Source organism: Primulina huaijiensis, chromosome 3 (genome assembly GCF_012295235.1).
Source record: "Primulina huaijiensis isolate GDHJ02 chromosome 3, ASM1229523v2, whole genome shotgun sequence".
Lineage (NCBI taxonomy): Eukaryota > Viridiplantae > Streptophyta > Magnoliopsida > Lamiales > Gesneriaceae > Primulina > Primulina huaijiensis.
In genome coordinates this window covers 5,344,415-5,365,729 of record NC_133308.1, presented here as the reverse complement: position 1 = coordinate 5,365,729, position 21,315 = coordinate 5,344,415, and the positions used below count along the sequence as shown (strand labels likewise).

At 35.8% G+C, this 21,315-nt stretch overlaps 1 protein-coding gene and 1 pseudogene across 3 annotated transcripts; one reads left to right on the top strand and one right to left on the bottom strand.

Moving 5' to 3' along the window:
• Nucleotides 1-475: 475 nt before the first annotated feature.
• On the bottom strand, nt 476-2,568 carry LOC140972053 (acetyl-CoA carboxylase 1-like; annotated as a pseudogene).
• On the top strand, nt 2,490-14,296 carry LOC140973315 (probable methyltransferase PMT24). 3 transcript variants are annotated; one of them, XR_012174613.1, is made up of 10 exons: nt 2,490-2,801; nt 4,571-5,582; nt 5,665-5,814; nt 6,204-6,474; nt 6,675-6,785; nt 6,865-7,039; nt 12,470-12,742; nt 13,223-13,417; nt 13,490-13,776; nt 14,012-14,296. XR_012174613.1 is itself a non-coding variant. In XM_073436009.1 (10 exons), the coding sequence occupies exons 2-9, from the start codon at nt 4,620-4,622 to the stop codon at nt 13,716-13,718; spliced, it is 2,367 nt and encodes a 788-aa protein (XP_073292110.1). In that variant the 5' UTR covers nt 2,490-2,801; nt 4,616-4,619; the 3' UTR covers nt 13,719-13,763; nt 14,012-14,296. The 3 variants fall into 3 exon arrangements, 1 of the variants encoding a protein (XP_073292110.1); XM_073436009.1 differs by having other exon boundaries at nt 4,616-5,582; nt 13,490-13,763; XR_012174612.1 differs by having other exon boundaries at nt 2,491-2,801; nt 4,616-5,582.
• Nucleotides 14,297-21,315: the final 7,019 nt, after the last annotated feature.

Genomic DNA, 21,315 nt, shown 5'->3' with positions numbered 1-21,315 from the left:
AAATAATAAAATAGTATTATAATACAAATTTATATATTTATTTTTTAAGTTTCAATCACAGATTTTTGGAGAAAATTTTGGTGCTCCTATATGTATGGTTTATTTCCCAATTCTTTCCCAAATATTTCAACATTCTTGGTTTCGTTCCAAATGTTTCAAAAAATTTCTTGAGTTGATCATTATTTATATTTTCTAGTTAAAACTAACGAAAATACCCACGTGCCACTTACACTTCATACAAAACCCAAAACCCTAAATCAGATGCTCTAATTTTCATTTCGTTTTGATCTCACTCTCAGTTTATCTATAAAATGATCTCTGATTGATTTATGTGCCTACATTATCAGTAAATTACTTTGTAACTATTGTCGTACATATAAGCAAACAAGGCATGGGAATAGCAAATGTCGAACAATTGGAGCGAAAGTTTTTGCACACTCCAGTCATGCGGCTTTTTCTCTCGTAGTTTTTGGAGTCATGTTTCCATGAGAAAAAAAGCTTCATCATCCTTCCAAGAAGGTCCGTTTTTGTTTTTTACTATCTCTGGATTCAAGAACCAAAAACTTTAATCATGTTCCTCACATACATATATTGTAGGTGGTTACCAGCGGCATCCATCACATTCTTTATCATGTCATTTTCAATCGTTCTCCTATGCAATATTTTATAGAAATAGGATCGAGAATTTCCCCATTCAACAACTTCTATGACCGCCCCAGTGGCCGCAAGTGTCGCTGCAGTATCACGAAGATCTGCAAAACTTTAAAGCTACTCGAATGTAAACTGGCAAGAGTAGGTCTCTTGTGATACGGTCTTACAAATCTTTGTCTGTGAGACGGGTCAACCCTACTGATATTCACAATAAAAAATAATAATCTTAGCATAAAAAGTAATACGTTTTCATGGATGACCCAAATAAGAAATCCGTCTCACAAAATACGATCTGTGAGACCGTCTCACACAAGTTTTTGCCAACTAACAAAAGTTGATTCTCGCGGGATTTTATTTGCTTTTGTAGGTCTTCCATGGTTTCACGTGTTCCAAAGATTCCGTCTTCCAAACATTTCAGCTTCAGTTTCATTGGCTCATGATCAAGCATGCCCATGCATTCTAACATATCCCTAGATCGAAACTTGATCTCAATCATACCTTCTGCTCAAGGATATTTCCTTAATTAGTTGTTTCCTCAGCATATGGTCTGGATTAATATTATTGTCAACCACCACCCCGCAGCTCTCCCATTATAGGAAAGTATATGAAAATGGATTGTCGGTAACTCTGAAAGTTCTCCACTATTTCTTATCCAGTCTGGATGACTCTTTCGAAGAGATCCATTTACTCACCTGAGAAGCCTCTCCAGTTGACGAGTATGAAGAGTGGCAGCTAGCCCTTCTTGATTAAATTTCAATATTTCTTGAACGGCCTTGGTGGCTGGATTAGGATGCCACAACTGACCTGCTTGGGGGATGACCCTTTCACAAGAATCTAGTTGTCTAGAATCAGCAAGAATTACTAGCATCTAAGTTTGAGCCTCGACAACAGTAATTCCTACGAGTATTTCGCCAAGTTGACAATGGCCGGTCACAACAGTTCTTTCTCAACACTCGAGTGTCTCGATGAAGTTATCTTTATTGAATATGACTCCAAGACATTTCCCATTAGCATCCATAGTATCGCGTATAGCTGAAGAGAGATCGCATGAGGTCTCAAGTAGATATTGAACAGGTCTCTCAGGAGGATCTGAGGAAGTCAAACTGGGGAGTGAACTATTCCATTTGTGGCCTTAATTTTAGGTCCTCCAAGTTGCATGTTTGATCTATATACTTCCCGTTTCATAAGCTTGTTCAGTGCAGAGAAACAAGTCAGAATGATCAGTTGATCATGCCTTTGAATACACCGTATACAAAACGAGCAAAATAAGAGCCTATCCCTACAGTTCTACCAGTCACATAGGTTAAGATAAATGTCTCTTTATATGCTCTTAAATACGCACTGGAAAATAAATGAACATCTTGATCATTTTATTTTATTGCAGCTCCATACTCGAAATTTAAATAGAAATTAGGACATCTGATTTGGGGTTTGGGCTTTTACGGAGTGGAAGTGTCATTTGAGTTATTCCTGTTAGTTTTAACTATCAAATAGATAGAAAAATTAACTCGAAAGTTTTTTTGAAATATTTAAGACAAAACCTGAAACGTTATAATTAGAATTAAACTAAGAAAATGTCAATCATTTGAACTGAGATTTTCAAAACACTCCGTTTCACTTTATAGACAATGATAGTAATTTTAACTTAAAATTATTTCATTATCCTAATCATTTATATAAAAATACTACATTTTCAAATTCCAAAAAATACTCATTCTAAGAATTTAAATAGTACTTGAAAAGAATTATGCCCAAATTTAATTTAATATATAATTTGTTTATTTAATAAATTTAATAAAACAGCAGAAGAACTGTGTCGGTAACTGTATTGACAACTTATTAAAGAGTGTTCACATTTGGAAAATATCATAAGCTGCTCGCTCCTACATCTTCCAACGCTCCTCCGCTCTTCTCCATGATCTCAGCTCTTGATCAATCGGATTTCGAGCCACTTATCACCGCCGTCAGCTCCGCCACCGTGGTGGCGGATCCAGTACTTGTTTTGGACACCTGAATAATCAAATCTGGGACTTGAATCACTTCTTGCATAGGTGATAGCAGCGTTTTAACGTAGCGACACGAGCTCCGTTACCTCGGTTGTGCCGTAGACTACCGTTGAGCTACCTTATTAGAGTGGCCGTTCTGGTTTGGTGAGTGATTTCTGAAGCGATCTTGATAGGGAAGTCGTATTTTTGATTCAGTTTTATTTTGTTGGTCTGTTGATGTTTGCTGCTTTGTGCTTTTATAAGCTCTGTTCTTAGATTTATTTGAGCAGCAAGGGTATCTTGTGTTTTTTTGGGGTCTGTGTGTTCCCAAGTTAGATTCAAGTTGCTAGCTTAAATTTCTTGACATTTGAGTTTAATTGATCTTGAATTGTGTCCTTTCTGAACTGGGATTTTTGTTGACAATTTCTATTGTTACTTGTTACGAAACATGAGTTATTGTAATGACAACTCACTTTGTTACGAAACATCTAGGCTAGTCTAAAATATGGTAATAAATTTTGCACTTACGATTTACTCTGTGAATCAGCGGAAAATTCATCGAGACTCTTAAAGGAGATTTTCCTAGTTCATTATGTATCTCATATAGCCGGTTGTGTACTTTCATCGTATTATTTGAGCATTAGTATAAAAAATAACATTTCACCATCATATGAGTCCGTAGCTAGAGATTTGCATATTTTTTCTGGGGCTTGCATCACAAATTTCTTGCTGTTCGTTCAAACTTTTGGCCACGTAATAAAATATCTATTTTCCCTTACGTGGAAGATAAATGCAGAGAAATGTTCTCTATGCGATACCTCCATCAAACTTAGATTCAGGCCCCTTTACTAGTTCTCTTTCTGTTTATCAATATTTGCAATTACCTTACTGCTCTATGATTTTGAAATGATTACCAGTGTTTGTTTTGCCTGCATTTCCAGACATGGAGCCTGGTTTGAACTTGTATTGAGACTTAGAATTAGGGATGCAACTAATCTAACCGAGTTTATTATTTCAGAAAATTTGGGGTCAAGTTCGAACTCGAATTGATTAGAGCATATTTGAGCTTGATTCCGAAGCTTGAAAAGACGGATGTTTTGAGTTTGAGTTCAAATTCGGCTCGTTCTTATCGAAACACATTCAAGCCTTTTCAAAGGCCACCTTTTTTTAACATTACAGTCTTCGATCGAAGCCTTTTTTTCCTGAATATTCCAACATTTGGATCTAAGCTTTGTTGTTTGAAACTATGAACAGGGATTTCATTTTTTTAACTATTCACTAGAACTCGAACCGAAAGTACATGCTATTATCACTTGAATACACAAGAAGTGTAAAAATCTTTATTAGTTGGATATTTGTTTTCCACCAAAATACACAATAAAGGACCGATTTTTTTTTATATATATACTACACTGACAGGCCAAAAGTGTGGGGGAGAGAAGCTGCTGAGCTAATTGTCGTGACATATTTGTTTTCTGAAGCTGCATAATGGGGTGTCGATGAGGGTGAATATAGATGAAGGAGAAGCACCATATTATTTTAAAGAGATAAGTTAAAATACAGAAGGTAATGGAGATGAATGTTGCTAAATGCAATGAATGTGGCAAGACTGCTGGGAAAGGATACTGTTGTTTACATATACAAGTATATACATATTTTTATCAAGTATCATGAGCAATTAAACAAAGTGAACTATGCCTGAGTTCAACTTAAGAAAAATTACGGGGCAACTCTACCTTGGCTCGAATTCAAAAAATATGTTAATGAGCTGGCTCAATTTATTTTAACCCTACTAAGAACTAATTTTGAATAGATTTTTTCCTATTTGTTGTCCTAAAAACTCTCTCTTTGCTTGTGCCTTGCACTCCCTAAATGTTAGTTGACATTCTCCTCTTAAATTTGAGAATCGGTCGTATAATGTGGTTACATTGTAGGTGTATAAATAATTCGTTCCTTCAATAATTGAAGTATTCGAACAGAAATATGGCATCAGGAAAATACTCCAGAGTTGATGGGAGAAAACCATCATCTGGATACCGTTCAACAGTTGCAATTGTGGTTTCTGTAGCCCTTCTTTTAATTGGAGTGTGGATGATGATGTCATATACCGTGGTTCCTGTTGAAGACACTGATGTTTCTGTGGAGAACAAGAAGGATGTGAAAGCCCATGTTTTAGAGAGTGGTAGTGACAGTATTGATGATGCCAGGAACGAAGAGAGTAGTGATAGTGCTAGTGATAATAATGATACGACTGATGATGGAAAGTCTAACCAGTTTGAGGATAACCCAGGTGATTTACCTGAGGATGCAACCAAAGGCGACACCAATGGGAACTCAAATCAGGAGGAAAAGAATGAGAACTTTGAAGAGATCAATGTGAACACTGAGGAAAAGCTGGAAGATCAATCTGAAGAGAAGTCTGAAGATGGAAATAGAGAAGGAGAATCAGAAATTGAATTAGAAAATAGAAAAGATATGAAAGAAGATGGGGAATCTAAGGTGTCAAAATCAGAACCTGTAGAGACTGATGAGACCAATGCTGTTGACACAGAGGAAAAATCGGGTAAAAGTTCTGGAGAGACAAAAGATGGGGAGGAGCAGTTGGTAGACAAGAAAGATAAGGAGTCTGAAGCAGAGGTTTTGGAAGAATCTACAACTCAAAATGGAGTCTTTTCAACTCAGGCATTGGAATCAAAGAATGAGAATGAAGCCCAAAAATCATCAGAGATGGAGAATAAAAAATATTACCACTGGAAGCTTTGCAACACTTCTGCAGGGACAGATTACATTCCATGCCTTGACAACTGGGCTGTGATCAGGAAGCTTCCATCAACTAAGCACTATGAACACAGGGAGAGGCACTGCCCGGACAATCCTCCGACGTGCCTTGTTCCACTTCCAGATGGATACCAATACCCAATCGAGTGGCCTACTAGCCGGGAAAAGGTAAAGTGCTTCAGAAAGAGATTATTATGGTGCTCGTATTTTTTGGTTCATTTACATCGATTTTTTTTGTTTGGTTTGATAGATTTGGTACCGTAATGTCCCTCATATCAAGCTTGCACTAGTTAAAGGACACCAAAATTGGGTTAAAGTTACTGGTGAATACCTTACCTTCCCTGGTGGTGGTACCCAATTTAAACATGGTGCTCTTCATTACATTGATGTCATACAAGAGGTAAGATGTTGTAAGTGCCTTAATATGTAATGTATCTCTCATCATTTTACTTAATTTACAGCACACGAGGAAATTAGCTGGTCAGTTTATCTCACAATAACAAATATTTGTCATATGGCTTGTATTTGGTTTAGTGACCATTAGACAATTTTATTTTCTTTTCTGAATCATGATAAATAATTTACTGCTTTTGTTGACAATGTCAGGTATGATATGAGGCATGTGCATAGAAATATTTGAATTATGTGATATATTCATATGGTATTATTTTTTAGTTATAAATGTACCTTGTTGATACTCATAGGTGCATCCCAAAAGAAATTCTTATGGTGTGGCTTTTCTGCTCAAAGTTGTTTTGACATTTAGTTCTACTATTGACTGTTATGTAGTCTGTGCCTGATATTGCCTGGGGAAAGCGCTCCCGAGTTGTTTTGGATGTTGGATGTGGAGTTGCTAGCTTCGGGGGGTTTCTTTTTGACAGAGACGTGCTAACCATGTCATTGGCTCCAAAAGATGAGCATGAAGCTCAGGTTCAATTTGCACTTGAAAGAGGAATACCTGCTATTTCTGCTGTTATGGGTACAAAAAGACTTACATACCCAGGAGGAGTTTTTGATATTGTACATTGTGCACGTTGTAGGGTACCTTGGCATATTGAAGGTAATTTTTTCTGTACTTGAGAAATATTTTTTGACTATTGCACGGGTGTTTGAGCTTAATATTTAATGCAAAAGGATTATTTTTTGGGCATAAAAAATTTCATTCTTTCTTCGGTTGTATATGTTACTACTTTGTTAGCTAATACTTGATTAACTTCATTTGGTTCTCACGGGACATCAATGACATACAACAATGTTCAGGTGGTAAGCTTCTATTGGAGCTGAACCGTTTACTAAGGCCTGGAGGTTTCTTTGTTTGGTCAGCGACTCCCATTTACCAGACACTTCCTGAAGATGTTGGAATTTGGGAAGGTACATGTGCTATTTGCTATCCCTTGAAGCTGATGTGGTTTTTTAACCTTATATACATTTATCTGCGAAATATTGACAGCCATGAAGAAACTCACCAAAGCAATGTGCTGGGATGTTGTATCAATTTCCAAGGACATGGTTAATGGAGTGGGGATTGCAGTATATCGCAAGCCTATTTCAAATGAATGTTATGAACAAAGGTTGGAAAATGATCCCCCACTCTGCCCAGATTCAGATGATCCAAATGCTGCCTGGTGAGATGATAGTTTATATTCTTAACCAAGTGTCTACTTTATTAGTTTTCTTTTTAAAAATTTTGACAAGTGCATTTTTTATCGAGCTTTTCTAATCCTTTTCGGGATGAACCGAAAATTTTGATTTATGTACCTCTGACATCACTTCTTGTATAAGATTGTCGATGTCTGGCATACACAATCGTCCTCTCATCCATAGATCTTCGTCTGGGTCCACTTGAAAAACCGATGTCTTTCCGTCCTTGGCTTGTTCTTTGAACTTCTCAGGTGTCATGTCTCGATTCTGATTTAACCTGACTGCTTCCCGAAAGCATGATTGCATGGAGTGATGATAGGTTTATCTTACCCATGTTTTTCCGACGTAAAGCATAGTCTACCTTATTTGCTTTGCCATGGTAGTTTTTTGTCAAGTCATAGTCCTTGAGTAACTCTATCCACTGTCTTCATCTCGTATTCAATTTCTTTTGAGTAAACAAATATTTGAGACTTTGGTGGTTTATGAAGATTTCAGACTTGGGACCATCGAGGTAGTGTCTCCAAAATTTCAAAGCAAAGACCACTGCTGTCAACTCGAGATCTTGAGTAAGGTAATTTTGCTCATGCAGTTGCAACTGTCTCGATGCATAAGCAATGACCTTCCTTTCTTGCATAAGTACGCATTATAGACCTTTCTTTGATGCGTAGCTGTAGATGGTAAAATCCTGGTCCTCCGTAGGCAATACCAACACTGGTGTTTGTGCAAGCTTCTCCTTTAATGTTTGAAAGCTCTTTTCACATCCTTCGCTCCAATAGATTCTCGTGATCTTCTGTGTTAGTTTTGTTAGTGATACGGTTATTGAAGAGAAGCCCTCGACGAACTTCCGATAATAGCCTGCTAAACCAAGGAAGCTTCTCACTTTGGTTGCATTCTTAGGGCTTGGCCAATCTAGAATTGCCTCTACTTTCTTTGAGTCCATGGATACTCCTGATTCCGATATCAAATGACTTAAGAAAGTCACACTTCTCAGCTAGAATTCACATTTCTAGAATTTGGCATAGAGCTCTTTCTCCCATAATGTTTGTAGAGCTAGGTTGAGGAGCTTTTGTGGTCTTCTTCGCTGGGAGAATAGACATGGATATCATTGATAAATATCACTATGAATTTGTCAATGAATGGCTTGAAAATTCTATTCATGAGGTCCATGAAAGCTGTTGGAGCATTTGTCAATCCAAATGGCATTACCGTGAACTCGTAATACTCGTACCTTGTTCTGAAGGCTATCTTTGGGATGTCTTCTGCTCTGACCTTTAGCTGATGATAGCATGTCCTCAGGTCGAGCTTGAAGAAGCTTGTTGCTACTTTAAGTTGATCGAAAAGATCGTCTATCATTGGAATAAAATATTTATTCTTCATTGTGATCTTATTGAGTTCTCTATAATCTATACAAATTCTCATACTTCAAAATCTCATGTTTTCATCCTTATTCTTTACAAATAGGACTAGAGCTCCCCTAGAGGATGCACTTGGTCTAATCTTCTTTTTGTCTAACAACTCTTGAGTTGTTCTTTTAGCTCTTTGAGTTCAGCTGTAGCCACTCGGTAGGGTGCCTCGGAGATTGGTACAGCATCAGATACTAGATCTATCTCGAATTCTACTTCACGGTCCAATACCATTCTAGGTAGCCCTTCTGGAAATGCGCCCAAAAGTTTTTGTACTACTGGAATATCTTCCAACTCCAGCTTAACTCCTTGCTGCACTTCGTTCGTCATTGCTAGGTAAACTTCTTCTCCCAGTTTTATGGCTTTACAAGTCTGGGAAGTAGAAAAAATGTATTTATGTTTCTTGGCATTGCCATGGTACATGATTTCTTCTTGGTTTGGGGTTCGGAGTTTGACATTCTTAGTCCGGCAATCTATTATTGCATGGCTTTTAGATAACCAATCCATCTCTAGGATGAAGTCGAAATCTACCAAAGTGAGTTGAATCAAACCAGCACTGAATATATGCGAGTCGATACTGATTTTATTATATCTTGAAATTATCACGATTAATATCTCAAAACTTAATACTCATATGAAATCTTGGAACTTAACTCGTTATCAATCTATAACATGTTGACTTAAATCTCGAAAATTATAACCTAGTCGTTATGAAATAAAATTCCATTCAGCCTTGTACGAAAGAAACTAATCCTCAAATAATTATCCTTTTACTAAATCTTGTTTTCATCAAGACCACAAGCATAGCGCACTCTAACACAAAGGAGTTCATTGAATGTCATTCTCTTTGAATAATTCTTATTACCATAAAAAGGTCAAAACTTATTGTGTTATACTTTCCTCGATATCCAAGATAAAACTTACTTTACGAGTTCATAGCCTACTTGTTATCCCAAAATAATATAAATCTCTTAACCTAAGTTTATTGTTTCTCACATTCATTAAGATATTTCAAGATCTTACATATTTAAAGTTAGTGTTTAACATTCTTAACAACCCAAACTTAATGTTCACATAGTTAAGTATTGACAGAAAAATCAACTTTTATATTGGAATACCCAAAATTTATTATATAATTCTTATATCAGATTTTCTCATATTAGTTTTTCATAAATAATTTTTCATTCCTGAGTCAAATCTTTCATCTTAAGTCGGAAGTTTAAGCCAACTTATCTCTGATAGGTATATTCCCAACAATATAGACAAATAATAATTGTCTCTGTAATACAATTTCATAAAAATTCGACAGATAATCAAGAAACAAATAGAACGGGATTTTTTGAGAAATTTTTCAAGAACAGAAAGTTCAAGCATTGACATATTTATTGAAAACATACATTGAGAGTGGTCCAAAACAACTGAAGGAATTGAATTTGGAATTTCCTACGAAAAGTTAACTCTACGAAACTTTCTTAAAATTGCAAAAACGCGATTTCAGATGTCTAGACGAAAGAATTTTGCGATTTCGGACCCTATCACACAAGGTTGTGATTATTACTCGTTGGGCCGTTTCGGAAGAGACTGCATCGGCCCTTTGCCAAAATCTGACATTTTTTTCCCAACCTGGAGGTTCTGATACCACTTAAATTTCACGTCCCTAGTCGTGGCTAGTCGACACCGGCGTTGTTTAACAACCACACAATTTAAAACGACTAGTCTCATATATCAAAGTCTAGCAAACCAATTTATAAATCATAATCGACACTTTCTTTACAACGTAAGAATTCCAAAGCATAAATAAACTTCCGAAAGCGTTGTACAACTTGAATTAAATAAAAACTTAAAATAAAACATAACTAACATGGACTTCTCGATTTCTCTCTATTATCAGCCCAAAAACTAAACTTGTTCTTCTTATTCGATTTGTTCTTCAGATTTATCCGAGGAAAGAAAGTAAGTGATGAGTGATATAGTCGTCACTCAGCAAGTGAGGGCCGTTCGAGCACATACATTACAAATATACAAGATCTTCGAAAAATATCATCTCATGCATAACATAGTTCATATAACATATAACATCAGCATAAATGTAAACATAAAATTGGTCTAGGCACTGAGATTTTTCTACATCCATAGTTTACTGATATCAGTCCCTAATTTTTACTCCAAGGGGCTAGCCCATTTATCGGTTATAATCTCATCGTGTAAGGGCAATAAACTTATCGTATGTTGGGATTCCCACCGATATCCAGTTGATTCCTAATAGTACCAAAACATGGGGTATCGTATCACAAGAAGGGGGAATAATGCTTGACCGAAACTTTAAAAAACGAACTAAGCCATAAATGAAATTTATAGTTCAAAATCAAGCCCACTTACATTAGTATCGCTTGAAGAATTCGAAAACCACATAAGAATCACGCAAACGGCATTTTGAACATGCAGCCGCACTTTGGTCGAAAATTAGTCATCTCGCAGAATCCTTTGCAACTTATTGAATCGTGAAATAAACTTAAACTTGCACAATGCGTCCAAAAGTAAGTCAAATAAATCGTGAACGGTGGAGATCGGGTTTGGAAGTCGTTTTGACCAGTTTAAGGACAAAACACAGTAGGTATGTTATTCTAGCTTAGAATCTAAGCAGTTTTCTTGAGGAAGCTGTATACAAAAAATTATCGTTGGATTTGGCTGAAGTTTGGATATGTTATTCAGAACATACGATAACGTATTCTGAACGGTGGAGAGTGGATTGTAAACACCAAAGAGATGGAAATAATTTTCCTAACGTGGACAACACTTCGATACTTGGAACAACTTTTGACTCGAAAAATTTGACAGCACTTGAGGAGAGAATTTCGAAAATATAGAGTGATGGAATGATGTAAATTTTGAATGACACGGGTGTGATATTTATAGGTGGTGAGGTGCAAATCTTACAATAATTCGGTTGATATTTATTCCATACATATTACCTTGCCAATTTCGAAAACTTTTCCTCAAGTATATGCAATTTTCGAAATTATGTATTGGCTTTGGCGGTTGAACGTGAACTGTTTTCTTGTGCAGATTCATGACGTACCTATACTTTATTGAATTAACTAACTTGTTGGGCAAAAGTTGTCATGCATGTAATTTATTCTTCCAAATTTGATTGACATCTTAGGCTAAATTTCGAAATTATTGATTATTGTGTACTGGATTTTCGAATTTAATGCATTTATTGGCTTGAAAATTTCGAACACCGTGTATTATTTAATATTTTTGAATTTATTATTATTTACAATAATACCGAAATTTCGAAAATATAATCTTATATATGTCATAATTAAATAAATAGTTACACGCCCAAAAATCGTGGTTTTCACATAAATCAAACCCCTTAATCCCAACAAATAGAAAAGGAGAAAAAGTTGTGTGCGGTTCTCATTCTTGGCTTGTGCTCTTCTCCCTCTTCTCTTTCTCTTGTGCTGCTGCTGCTTTTACCGGATCTCTATGTCTCAAGAGTCCACCTTTTCTTTCCTTCTTGGCCAAAAATCAGCTGGGTCGTCATTTTTACAGGCCCGACGCGCGCACTGAAATTTTCTTTTCTCTTCCTTCAGGTCGCGCTGGGGCGTTCAATTTTGCATGCCCAAGCGCGACCTGTTCTGTTGACAACCAAACTTTTCATCGATTATGGCCCTAGCACGACCTCTGCTGCCAAACATTTCGCTTCACCACCTTTTTTTTCCACTTTTGCCTAGAAAACAACCAATTCAAGTGAGTAGTGGCTCGTATACACAAACTATGAAATAGATGAACCGAAATAAGGACTCGACACAACAAGACAATGCATTAACGGACTCAAAACAACGTGATACGGCACATAATATCGACACCTATCAATTTACCACACGTAATATCGACACCTATCAATTTCATTAAAATGTGTTACAGTGCTGTATACGTACATTTATTTTATATTAGTTATTTTTTTATGATAATCTCAAATGCTAGCTTGTTTTACACGTTCAGGAATGTTCCTTTACAAGCATGTTTGCACAAGGTGCCAGTTGCTTCATCAGAACGCGGATCTCAATTGCCAGACCTGTGGCCTGCTAGGTTGGGAAAAACACCCTATTGGTTGTTGTCTTCCCAGGTTGGAGTGTATGGGAAGCCAGCTCCAGAAGATTTTGCAGCTGATATAAAACACTGGAAACGTGTAGTGAGTAAATCATATCTAAGTGGATTGGGAATAAAGTGGTCTACTGTGAGAAATGTCATGGACATGCGAGCTGTCTATGGAGGGTAAGTAGAATAATATACCAAAGAACCGGCTGGTTCATAGTGTATTCTTCAGGGAAAGTTTCATTCATTACCTCTCGAGTTCATTGTTTAGCCAGGAACGACTATCACACCCTATCCCATATAATTTAAGTTTAAAGGAATCAACAGGTTCTTGATGTTCTTTTTACCACATTCTCTTTGCGTTCAAACTTGTGACCCCACCATAGTATGTTTCTTTCTTTGTAATTGAGCTTTTTCTTCCCGGAGAACCACTATTAGCATATTGAGGATTGTTCAATTATATTAGTATGTTTGCCATTTTGAACATACTTGGATTCATTACTTTCAGTTTTTCCATTTTACTTGATGTGCCAGAACATTCTGTTTGTTCGCCATTCAGGTTTTTACTGATTTGTTTCAGTTGCATAAATCTATTTCATTCTCCTATCACGATTCACTTACTATCAAATAGCTTGCACTAATAATGAATTCACTATGCAGATTTGCTGCCGCATTGAAAGAGTTGAATTTGTGGGTTATGAATATCATCTCTGTAGATGCTCCTGATACACTACCCATTATATATGAACGAGGTCTGTTCGGAATTTATCATGACTGGTGTGAATCATTTAGTACTTACCCAAGATCTTACGATCTTCTCCATGCTGATCATCTTTTCTCGAAGATCAAAGCGAAGTACGAGTGAGACAACCATTTTTTGATTTAGATACATGTCTTGTAGGGTTATTCTAATCATTCTGGTGACAGGTGTAATTTCATGGCTTTGGTTTCTGAGGTTGATCGGATTTTGAGACCTGGAGGAAATATTATAATCAGGGATACCATCGACATAATTAATGAACTCGAGAACTTGTTCAAGTCACTGCAGTGGGATATTCGCATGACGTACTCTAAAGATAAGGAAGGAATGTTGTGTGCCCAAAAAACCATGTGGCGCCCTAAAGATGAAGAGATAATTAAATATGCCATTGCTTAAAGCATCACATAATACACACGATGACTCCGGAGGCTTACTTGTCAGGTGCAGAGACTAGGTTTGTGTCAAAGCTAATTTAATACTTAGCCTACTTCCACTAGGTTTATTCGATTTCAAGATATGTTTTGATATGATTTTATATCCTTTTTTCACCTTTTTCTTCTACATTTTTGGAGACACTCCCAGATTTGTTTACTATTTTGGCCTGTTATCTCCTTCACTTACTCCTTAAACCAGATCGGGACAAGAACATTACGCTTGTCGGATGATCTTTTTATGTTTTTTTAATGCAGGTATAATCAGCACCAAGGCTTTATTGTGACGTTTTTACTCTTTGGTAATTGTGGGGGTTGTCTTAATAAAGGATGGTAGAAGATTCATTCAGACATGCTGGCCCGAGTTATATTATCAAGTGTACATGTGTTTTACGTTAATGTTTGTAATGTCGAGGTTTCGTGATATATAGTTATAAATGAAGCGATGAGGAACAAATTGTTGTAATATCATGTATTGGTGTATTCTATTTTATTATGCACTTTTACCATTCCTAAGGTAATTCGTCTTTATTTTGTTTTTCAGTTTGCCTTCAAACTAATCCTTGTTCAATTATGCTACTTGAAAACATTCTTTCCTTCGAAACTATTCTCTCTTTGATGGTTGTCAGATGAAGAGATGTAGCCTGTAGTAGAGGTGTTTAAACTTCGGATAAAATCGAAAATTCAAATCGAAAACATCGAACACTGAATCGAACCGAAAATCGAATTTTATAATTTAGATATAAATGTTAAAATTGAACTTTATTTGGTTCGGTTTTGAATTATATATATCAAAATCGAACCGATCGAAAAAATCGAAATTTCATTAAACTAATAATTTTATTTTTATTATATATTCTTTGAAATGATATCTGTGAATGATGAATTATTTTTATTAATATTTAGTTGATTGTTGTTTATGTAATTCATTTAGACTTTATATTTAAATATTTTACTAAGAAATCATGTAAAAAAATAAAATATTATATTTTACAATATATTTATCTTATTAATTTAAATAATTGTATCAAAACTGAAATAACCGAACCATTTCAGTAGAAAACCAAACAGAACCGAAGAAAAATGGTTCGTATATCGGATTATATATATGTAAAACCAAAAACTGAAAAAATCGAAATAAAAAATCGAAAATCGAACCGACCGATGAATACTCCTAGCTGTAGAGATATTCCCAGCAAAGACCTTTCGACTCCTTTTGACACAACAAAAATGTTTGGTTAGGGATAATTAAAAGGTCTTTTTGGGATTTGTAATATTGCTAGATTCCTTGGAAATTTTGGGGATGTTCTCTATTTCTTCTTAGACACATATTCGCATATAAGTATAGACAAACACATACATCCCAAGTTACAATGGCTTACACTTAGGTTGTGATGTTTGCTATCAGTTGGAAATTGATATTTATCAATGGAAAAACCCATCTTTTGTTGGGAATATTTCAAATTTTACATTTGAATTCCCAATCAATAATGTGATTTTCCTTTCAAATATGACTCTCGTATGGTTTATTTGAGAAGTAATGATAACTTCCATTACCCTGCTATGGTTTATTTATTTATTTATTTTTAATGAAAGAATTCCATTAAAATAGATAAAAATGTGAGTAATTATACAACTATACTGGACATTCCCAGGACATAGCACACATCAAAATAATACAACAAAACTATACCAAGCCTCCCCGAGAGCACGCACACAATAAGTAAACAACATAGACTCACATACAATCCTGCTTAAACAAATATATGGCATCAGGGATACAACAAAAGCACATTATCATTTTCGTAAAGCGAGGACGAATACGAAGTAGTTGTTATAGGGGTCCATTGTGCAGTCACACAGCCGTAGGTCTGGGCTCGGGGCGTGACGGAATGGTATCAGAGCCAGTCATCAGCAAGAAATACCGGAAAATAAGTGCTATACGGGGTAAAGTGCTACGTGTATGGGAGCCACCTCTTGAACCTGCGGGGCAAAGTGGTACATGACGAGAGCCACCTCTTGAACCTGTAGGAGCACCTCTAGATTCTCGGCGCTGGTGGATCGAGTGGTCATGCCACGACGAGGACGTCGCGTTCTGAAGTAGGGGTGATTGTGATACCCTTGTCCCATATTTTAAAAATTAAAGATTTAAATGAGTTTATAATAGACTTACAATTGACTTCTATAACAACTTAGGTTAATCATTTTCGTAAAGCGATGACGAATACGAAGTAGCTGCTACATGACCGTGACACTATAAGTGTGGTTCACCTAGGGGTGGGCGTTTGTGGTCGGGTATCGGTTACCTGACCCGTCCCGATCGGTTATTCCGATCGGGTCGATTATTAATAATAAATTTAATTTCTACCCGAGAAAAATTCGGGTACCCGAAATAATACATATATAATATTTTATATTTTAAATTAATCAATGAATAAAAAAACTAAATCCCTAATTCTAGTAATCTATTGTCTATTTGTCTTCCCTCCCAACGCTTCGCCTCAGCCGCCTCTTCTAAAAAATTGAGTGTACAATTGATTAAGTCGGACAAACACCTCATCGGCCATCACTATCTTTGATCCAGGAACAACGTTGATATATCCGAGAACCCGAGTTCTAGCTACCATTCTCTGCCCATGGGAAGGAGTAAGCCGTAAGGTTCTAAGTTCTTGCACTCCCCGATTCCGAACTCTAGTGGAGACAATAAGGTTCTTGGCATCTTGCAATCCCTAATTCTAGGAATCTATTGTCTTCCCTCCCGTAGCTATCCTTCCCTTTCCTTATAGCAAGCTGGAATATTTATGTTATGATTTAAGAGGTTGTTTATGTTTATGTGAATATTTATGTTATAATTTTAAGAGGTTGTACATGACACAACAAATTGTGCCTAAGTTTCATTGTGGCTTTGTAACTTCATTACGAATAAATGCATGGACTAATAGCAATTGAACAAGGTGATAAAAGAAGATAGAATTTTTTACATAAAGGTACCCGAATATATCCGAAAATTTCGGGTACCCGAACCATCGGGTAGCACCAATTACAGATCGGGTTTGGGTAATAAATATGCTACCCGAAAATTTTGGGTACCCGACCTGTACTACCCGAACCCGAGAAACCCGACCCGACGCCCACCCCTAGGTTCACCCATATAATCCAAAGACAATCTTTTTTAAGATGTATTTTTCACAGTGTTTTGGCTAACAATGCATAATTCCAAGATTTCAAATTCTTCAGTCTCATTTCCCCATCCTCAACAGGTCGACACACCAAGATCCAAGCAACAAGCGGACGCTTGGTGTGCCAAACAAATTTCCGGCATAAAACATAGATAGCATCTATAATATTAATTGGGAGTGGAAGGACCGATAACCAGAAACAATCCATACCCTGTACCATCGACCTGATAAGCTCCAACTTCCCAGCGGAGGAGAGAGATTGACGGGGCCATGATCTGATTTTGGCAGCAATGTTATCCGCCAAGATGCTATATTCAGAAGTTCTCGGTTTTTTCGAAGCCAACGAGATACCAAGATATCTTAATGGTAGATCGCCGAGGTGGAAGCCTGTGATGTCAAGATTTTCCTGTCGCACCTCCGTGTCTATACTAGCCATATTGATATTAGATTTCAAGAAATTAATTCTCAATCCCGCCATATTCCCAAAATTTGTGAGACAATTCATAACCATAGAGACACTCTATACATCACCACGGGATAAAAGAAGCAAGTCATCTGCATAAGCCATATGTGTGATATGAGTATTAAGACACTTCGGGATGAAACCAAACATTGGGGATCGTGACATTTTTTTTGAGTGATCGAGATAACGCCTCAAGACAAAGTGTAAATAAGAAAGGGGAAAGAGGGTCTCTTTGTCTAAGCCCTCTTTTACCTTCAAAATGCCCATGGTACTGTCCATTCAATGCAATGGAATAGGATGTAGTAGAAACGCATTCTATGATCCATCCTATAAATCTGCACGAGAAATTAAAGAAGTTGAATACCTCTTTCAAGAAACCTCAATCTACTGTATAATAAGCTTTCTGAACGTTCAATTTAAGAGTGTATCTAGGCAAGCCACGTTTGCGAGCATACTTCCGAAGAAGCTCTTGTGCGAAATGGATGTTATCAACAATTGATCGGCCTTGGATAAACGCAGCTTGAGCCTCATCAATCAGACCTCCAGTCACCTGCTTCAATCTATCAACTAGCACTTTAGACATAATTTTGTAGAATACCGTACAACAAGTGATGGGCCGATAATCATTAACAGATGTAGCTCCAGTCGATTTCGGTACTAATACAACGATAGAATGGTCCCACTGCTTCAATAGACGTCAGTTCAAAAAGAATTCTTGGACAGTTGCAAAAACATCATAACCAATAATATTCCAAGGAGCTTGAGAACCATACCCGTCTGAACTTGGAGCTTTGTCTTCATCAATGTCAAACAGTGCTCCTCGAACTTCCTCCAATGTAACAGATTTTATCAAGCTCTCCCGATCACTAACTGCAACACATGGGCCACCAGCTAAAATGTCTTCTTGCACCAAAACTCTTGTCTTCTTTGTACCTTAAAAGAATTACACACACGGTTCCACTCTCATACCTCTCTTTTCTTTAATTTTTTTTAAAATAAAAGTTTTATATTGGGATTTTTTTTAAAGAAAAATCCTAAACCCCCATTGAATCGTATTTCTTGCCTTAAAAACTTTATTTATTTTTCATTGATCACAATGTGTGTTATGCGGTGGGTCGGTGTGAATTGTGGAAGATGAATTTTTTGCTAGCTACTAATATTTATTTTTTTTAAAAAAAAATTTACTCAAATTTATAGTATTTACTCAATTATTGACGAATTTAAATTTATAAAGAAATTTCTTTTATATGTTCTTTCTAATTTTAAATTCCACACGTCTACTAATTAGTTTCCTTGCAATTATAAAAGATTTAATTTTTTTAGTTCTTCTTCTTGTTTTTTTTTTTTCAATATGTTATAAATTATTTATGGAAAATTTTGACATACTAGTCGCTTCTAATTTTCAGCTAATTTTTTAAATAAAAAATTCCTAATTCTTTTTATTTTTGTATGTTAGATCTATAGTATTAGTATTTTATGAGTAACATAAAAATTTATATTTGTTGTGAAAAAGTAAAAATTTACGATAAAAAGTAAAAATCTCAAACTCTAAAAATTATCACACTACACACTTTATAATATTTTTCTCTCAACTCAATTGTGATTTTCTTCACAAATTAGAGATCTATTTATAGAAAATTTTTACAAATAATCCAAAAATAAATTACATCATTACCTTCATCATCACACACAAATTTCAATATTCAACACCTAATTTTACCTAATTTTCAACATTCAAATATTCAACATTCAATATTCAAATATTCAATATTAAAATATTAATTTTCAATACTCTCCCTTGTGATGATGATCATAATGATTGTCTTCGTTACGTGTTTTTATACTGCCTCGTTAAAAACCTTACTAGGAAAAACCAATTTGGATAAAAACCATAGTAAGGGAAAAAGAGTGCAGTCACGTAAACTCCCCCTCATGTTGACACGAACAATTCTTCACAGAGTTCGTAGATTGCGCATCCCAATATTATATATGTGCTTTATGAATATTGTCGTGGGAAGTGCCTTTGTGAAGAGATCTGATGAGTTTTTAATTGATTGAATGTGACGAACATCAATATATTTATTCTTCTCAAGCTCCTTAGTGAATGCGAATAACTTAGGAGAAATATGTTTAGTTCTGTCGCTTTTTATGTATCCTTCTTTCATTTGAGCAACACATGCAACATTATCTTCATATAGTATCACAGGATTCTCGTCGAATGATAATCCGCATGAGATTTGGATATGTTGGGTCATTAATTTTAACCACACATATTCACGGCTTGCTTCATGTAGTGCGATAATCTCGGCATGATTTGATGAAGTTGTTACGAGCGTTTGTTTCTGTGAACGCCAAGAAATTGCAGTGCCTCAACGAGTAAATACATATCCAATTTGGGAAAGTGCCTTGTGTGGATCAGATAAGTATCCAGCATCGGCATAACCAATTATACTTGGATTAGCATCTTTTGAATACAAAAGTCCCAAGTCTGTCGTTCCTCGTAGATAACGGAATATATGTTTAATTCCGTTCCAGTGTCTCTTTGTTGGATATGTGCTAAATCTTGCCAATAAATGTACGACAAAAGATATATCAGGCCTTGTACAATTTGTAAGATACATAAAGGCACCAACAGCACTTAGATATGGTACTTCTGGACCAAGAATATCTTCATCATCTTCACATGGACGGAATGGATCCTTTTCTATGTTTAATGATCTAACAACCATTGGAGTACTTAAAGGATTTGATTTGTCCATATTAAAACGTTTAAGGATCTTTTCTGTATAATTTGTCTGGTGAACAAATATTCCACATTCTTTTTGTTCAATTTGTAAACCCAGACAATACTTGGTTTTTCCAAGATCCTTCATTTCAAATTCTTCTTTCAAGTATGACACAACTTCTTGAATTTCCTTATTTGTTCCAATGATGTTTAAATCATCAACATATACAGCAATAATTACGCATCCGGATGTTGTTTTCTTAATGAAAACACAAGGGCATATTGAATTATTTACATATCCCTTTTTCATCAAGTGATCACTTAGCCTATTATACCACATTCTGCCGGATTGCTTCAACCCATATAATGATCTTAGTAATTTCACAGAATAACATTCTCTGGGTTTTGAACTTTGTGCTTCAGGCATCTTAAATCCTTCAGGGATTTTCATATATATATTACTATCAAGTGATCCATATAAGTAGGCTGTAACAACATCCATAAGACGCATTTCTAAATTTTCAGATACTGCCAAGCTAATCAAATACCGAAACGTAATTGCATCCATCACAGGAGAATACGTTTCTTCATAATCAATTCCAGGCCTTTGAGAAAAACCTTGTGCAACAAGTCGAGCTTTATATCTTACTATTTCATTTTTCTCATTTCGCTTTCGAATAAAAACCCATTTGTATCCAACAGGTTTTACACCTTCAGGTGTAAGGACTATAGGTCCAAAAACATTACGTTTATTTAGCGAATCCAATTCAACCTGGATGGCATCTTTCCATTTTATCCAATCCTGCCGATTTTTACATTCACCAAAAGATTTTGGTTCATGATCTTCATTATCATTTATGATGTCGATTGCCACATTATAAGAAAATATATCATCAATTTCTTCTATATCTTTTCGGTTCCATATTTTTCCAGTATTAATATAATTGATAGAGATTTCATGATTCTCGTCAGTTTGTGGTTCTGACAAAACATTTTCATCATCATGTGTTTCTTCAGGAACATCATTCTCTATTTTGTGATCATTATGTGTTTCTTCAGGAACATCATTCTCTATTTTGTGATCATTGTGTTTCTCTATGAATTTTCTTTTTCGAGGATTTTTATCCTTGGAACCAACTGGCCTTCCACGCTTCAGGCGTTTAATGACATCATGACTATCTTCAATTTGTTTCTT

What these genes read in the sequence shown, in the direction of transcription:
- LOC140973315 (XM_073436009.1), top strand. Translation starts at nt 4,620, where the DNA reads ATGGCATCAGGAAAATACTCCAGAGTTGATGGGAGAAAACCATCATCT. An exon ending in AGATGTTGGAATTTGGGAAG is followed by an intron (nt 6,786 to 6,864) that starts GTACATGTGCTA and finishes AAATATTGACAG; the next exon opens with CCATGAAGAAACTCACCAAA. An exon ending in ATGCGAGCTGTCTATGGAGG is followed by an intron (nt 12,743 to 13,222) that starts GTAAGTAGAATA and finishes TTCACTATGCAG; the next exon opens with ATTTGCTGCCGCATTGAAAG.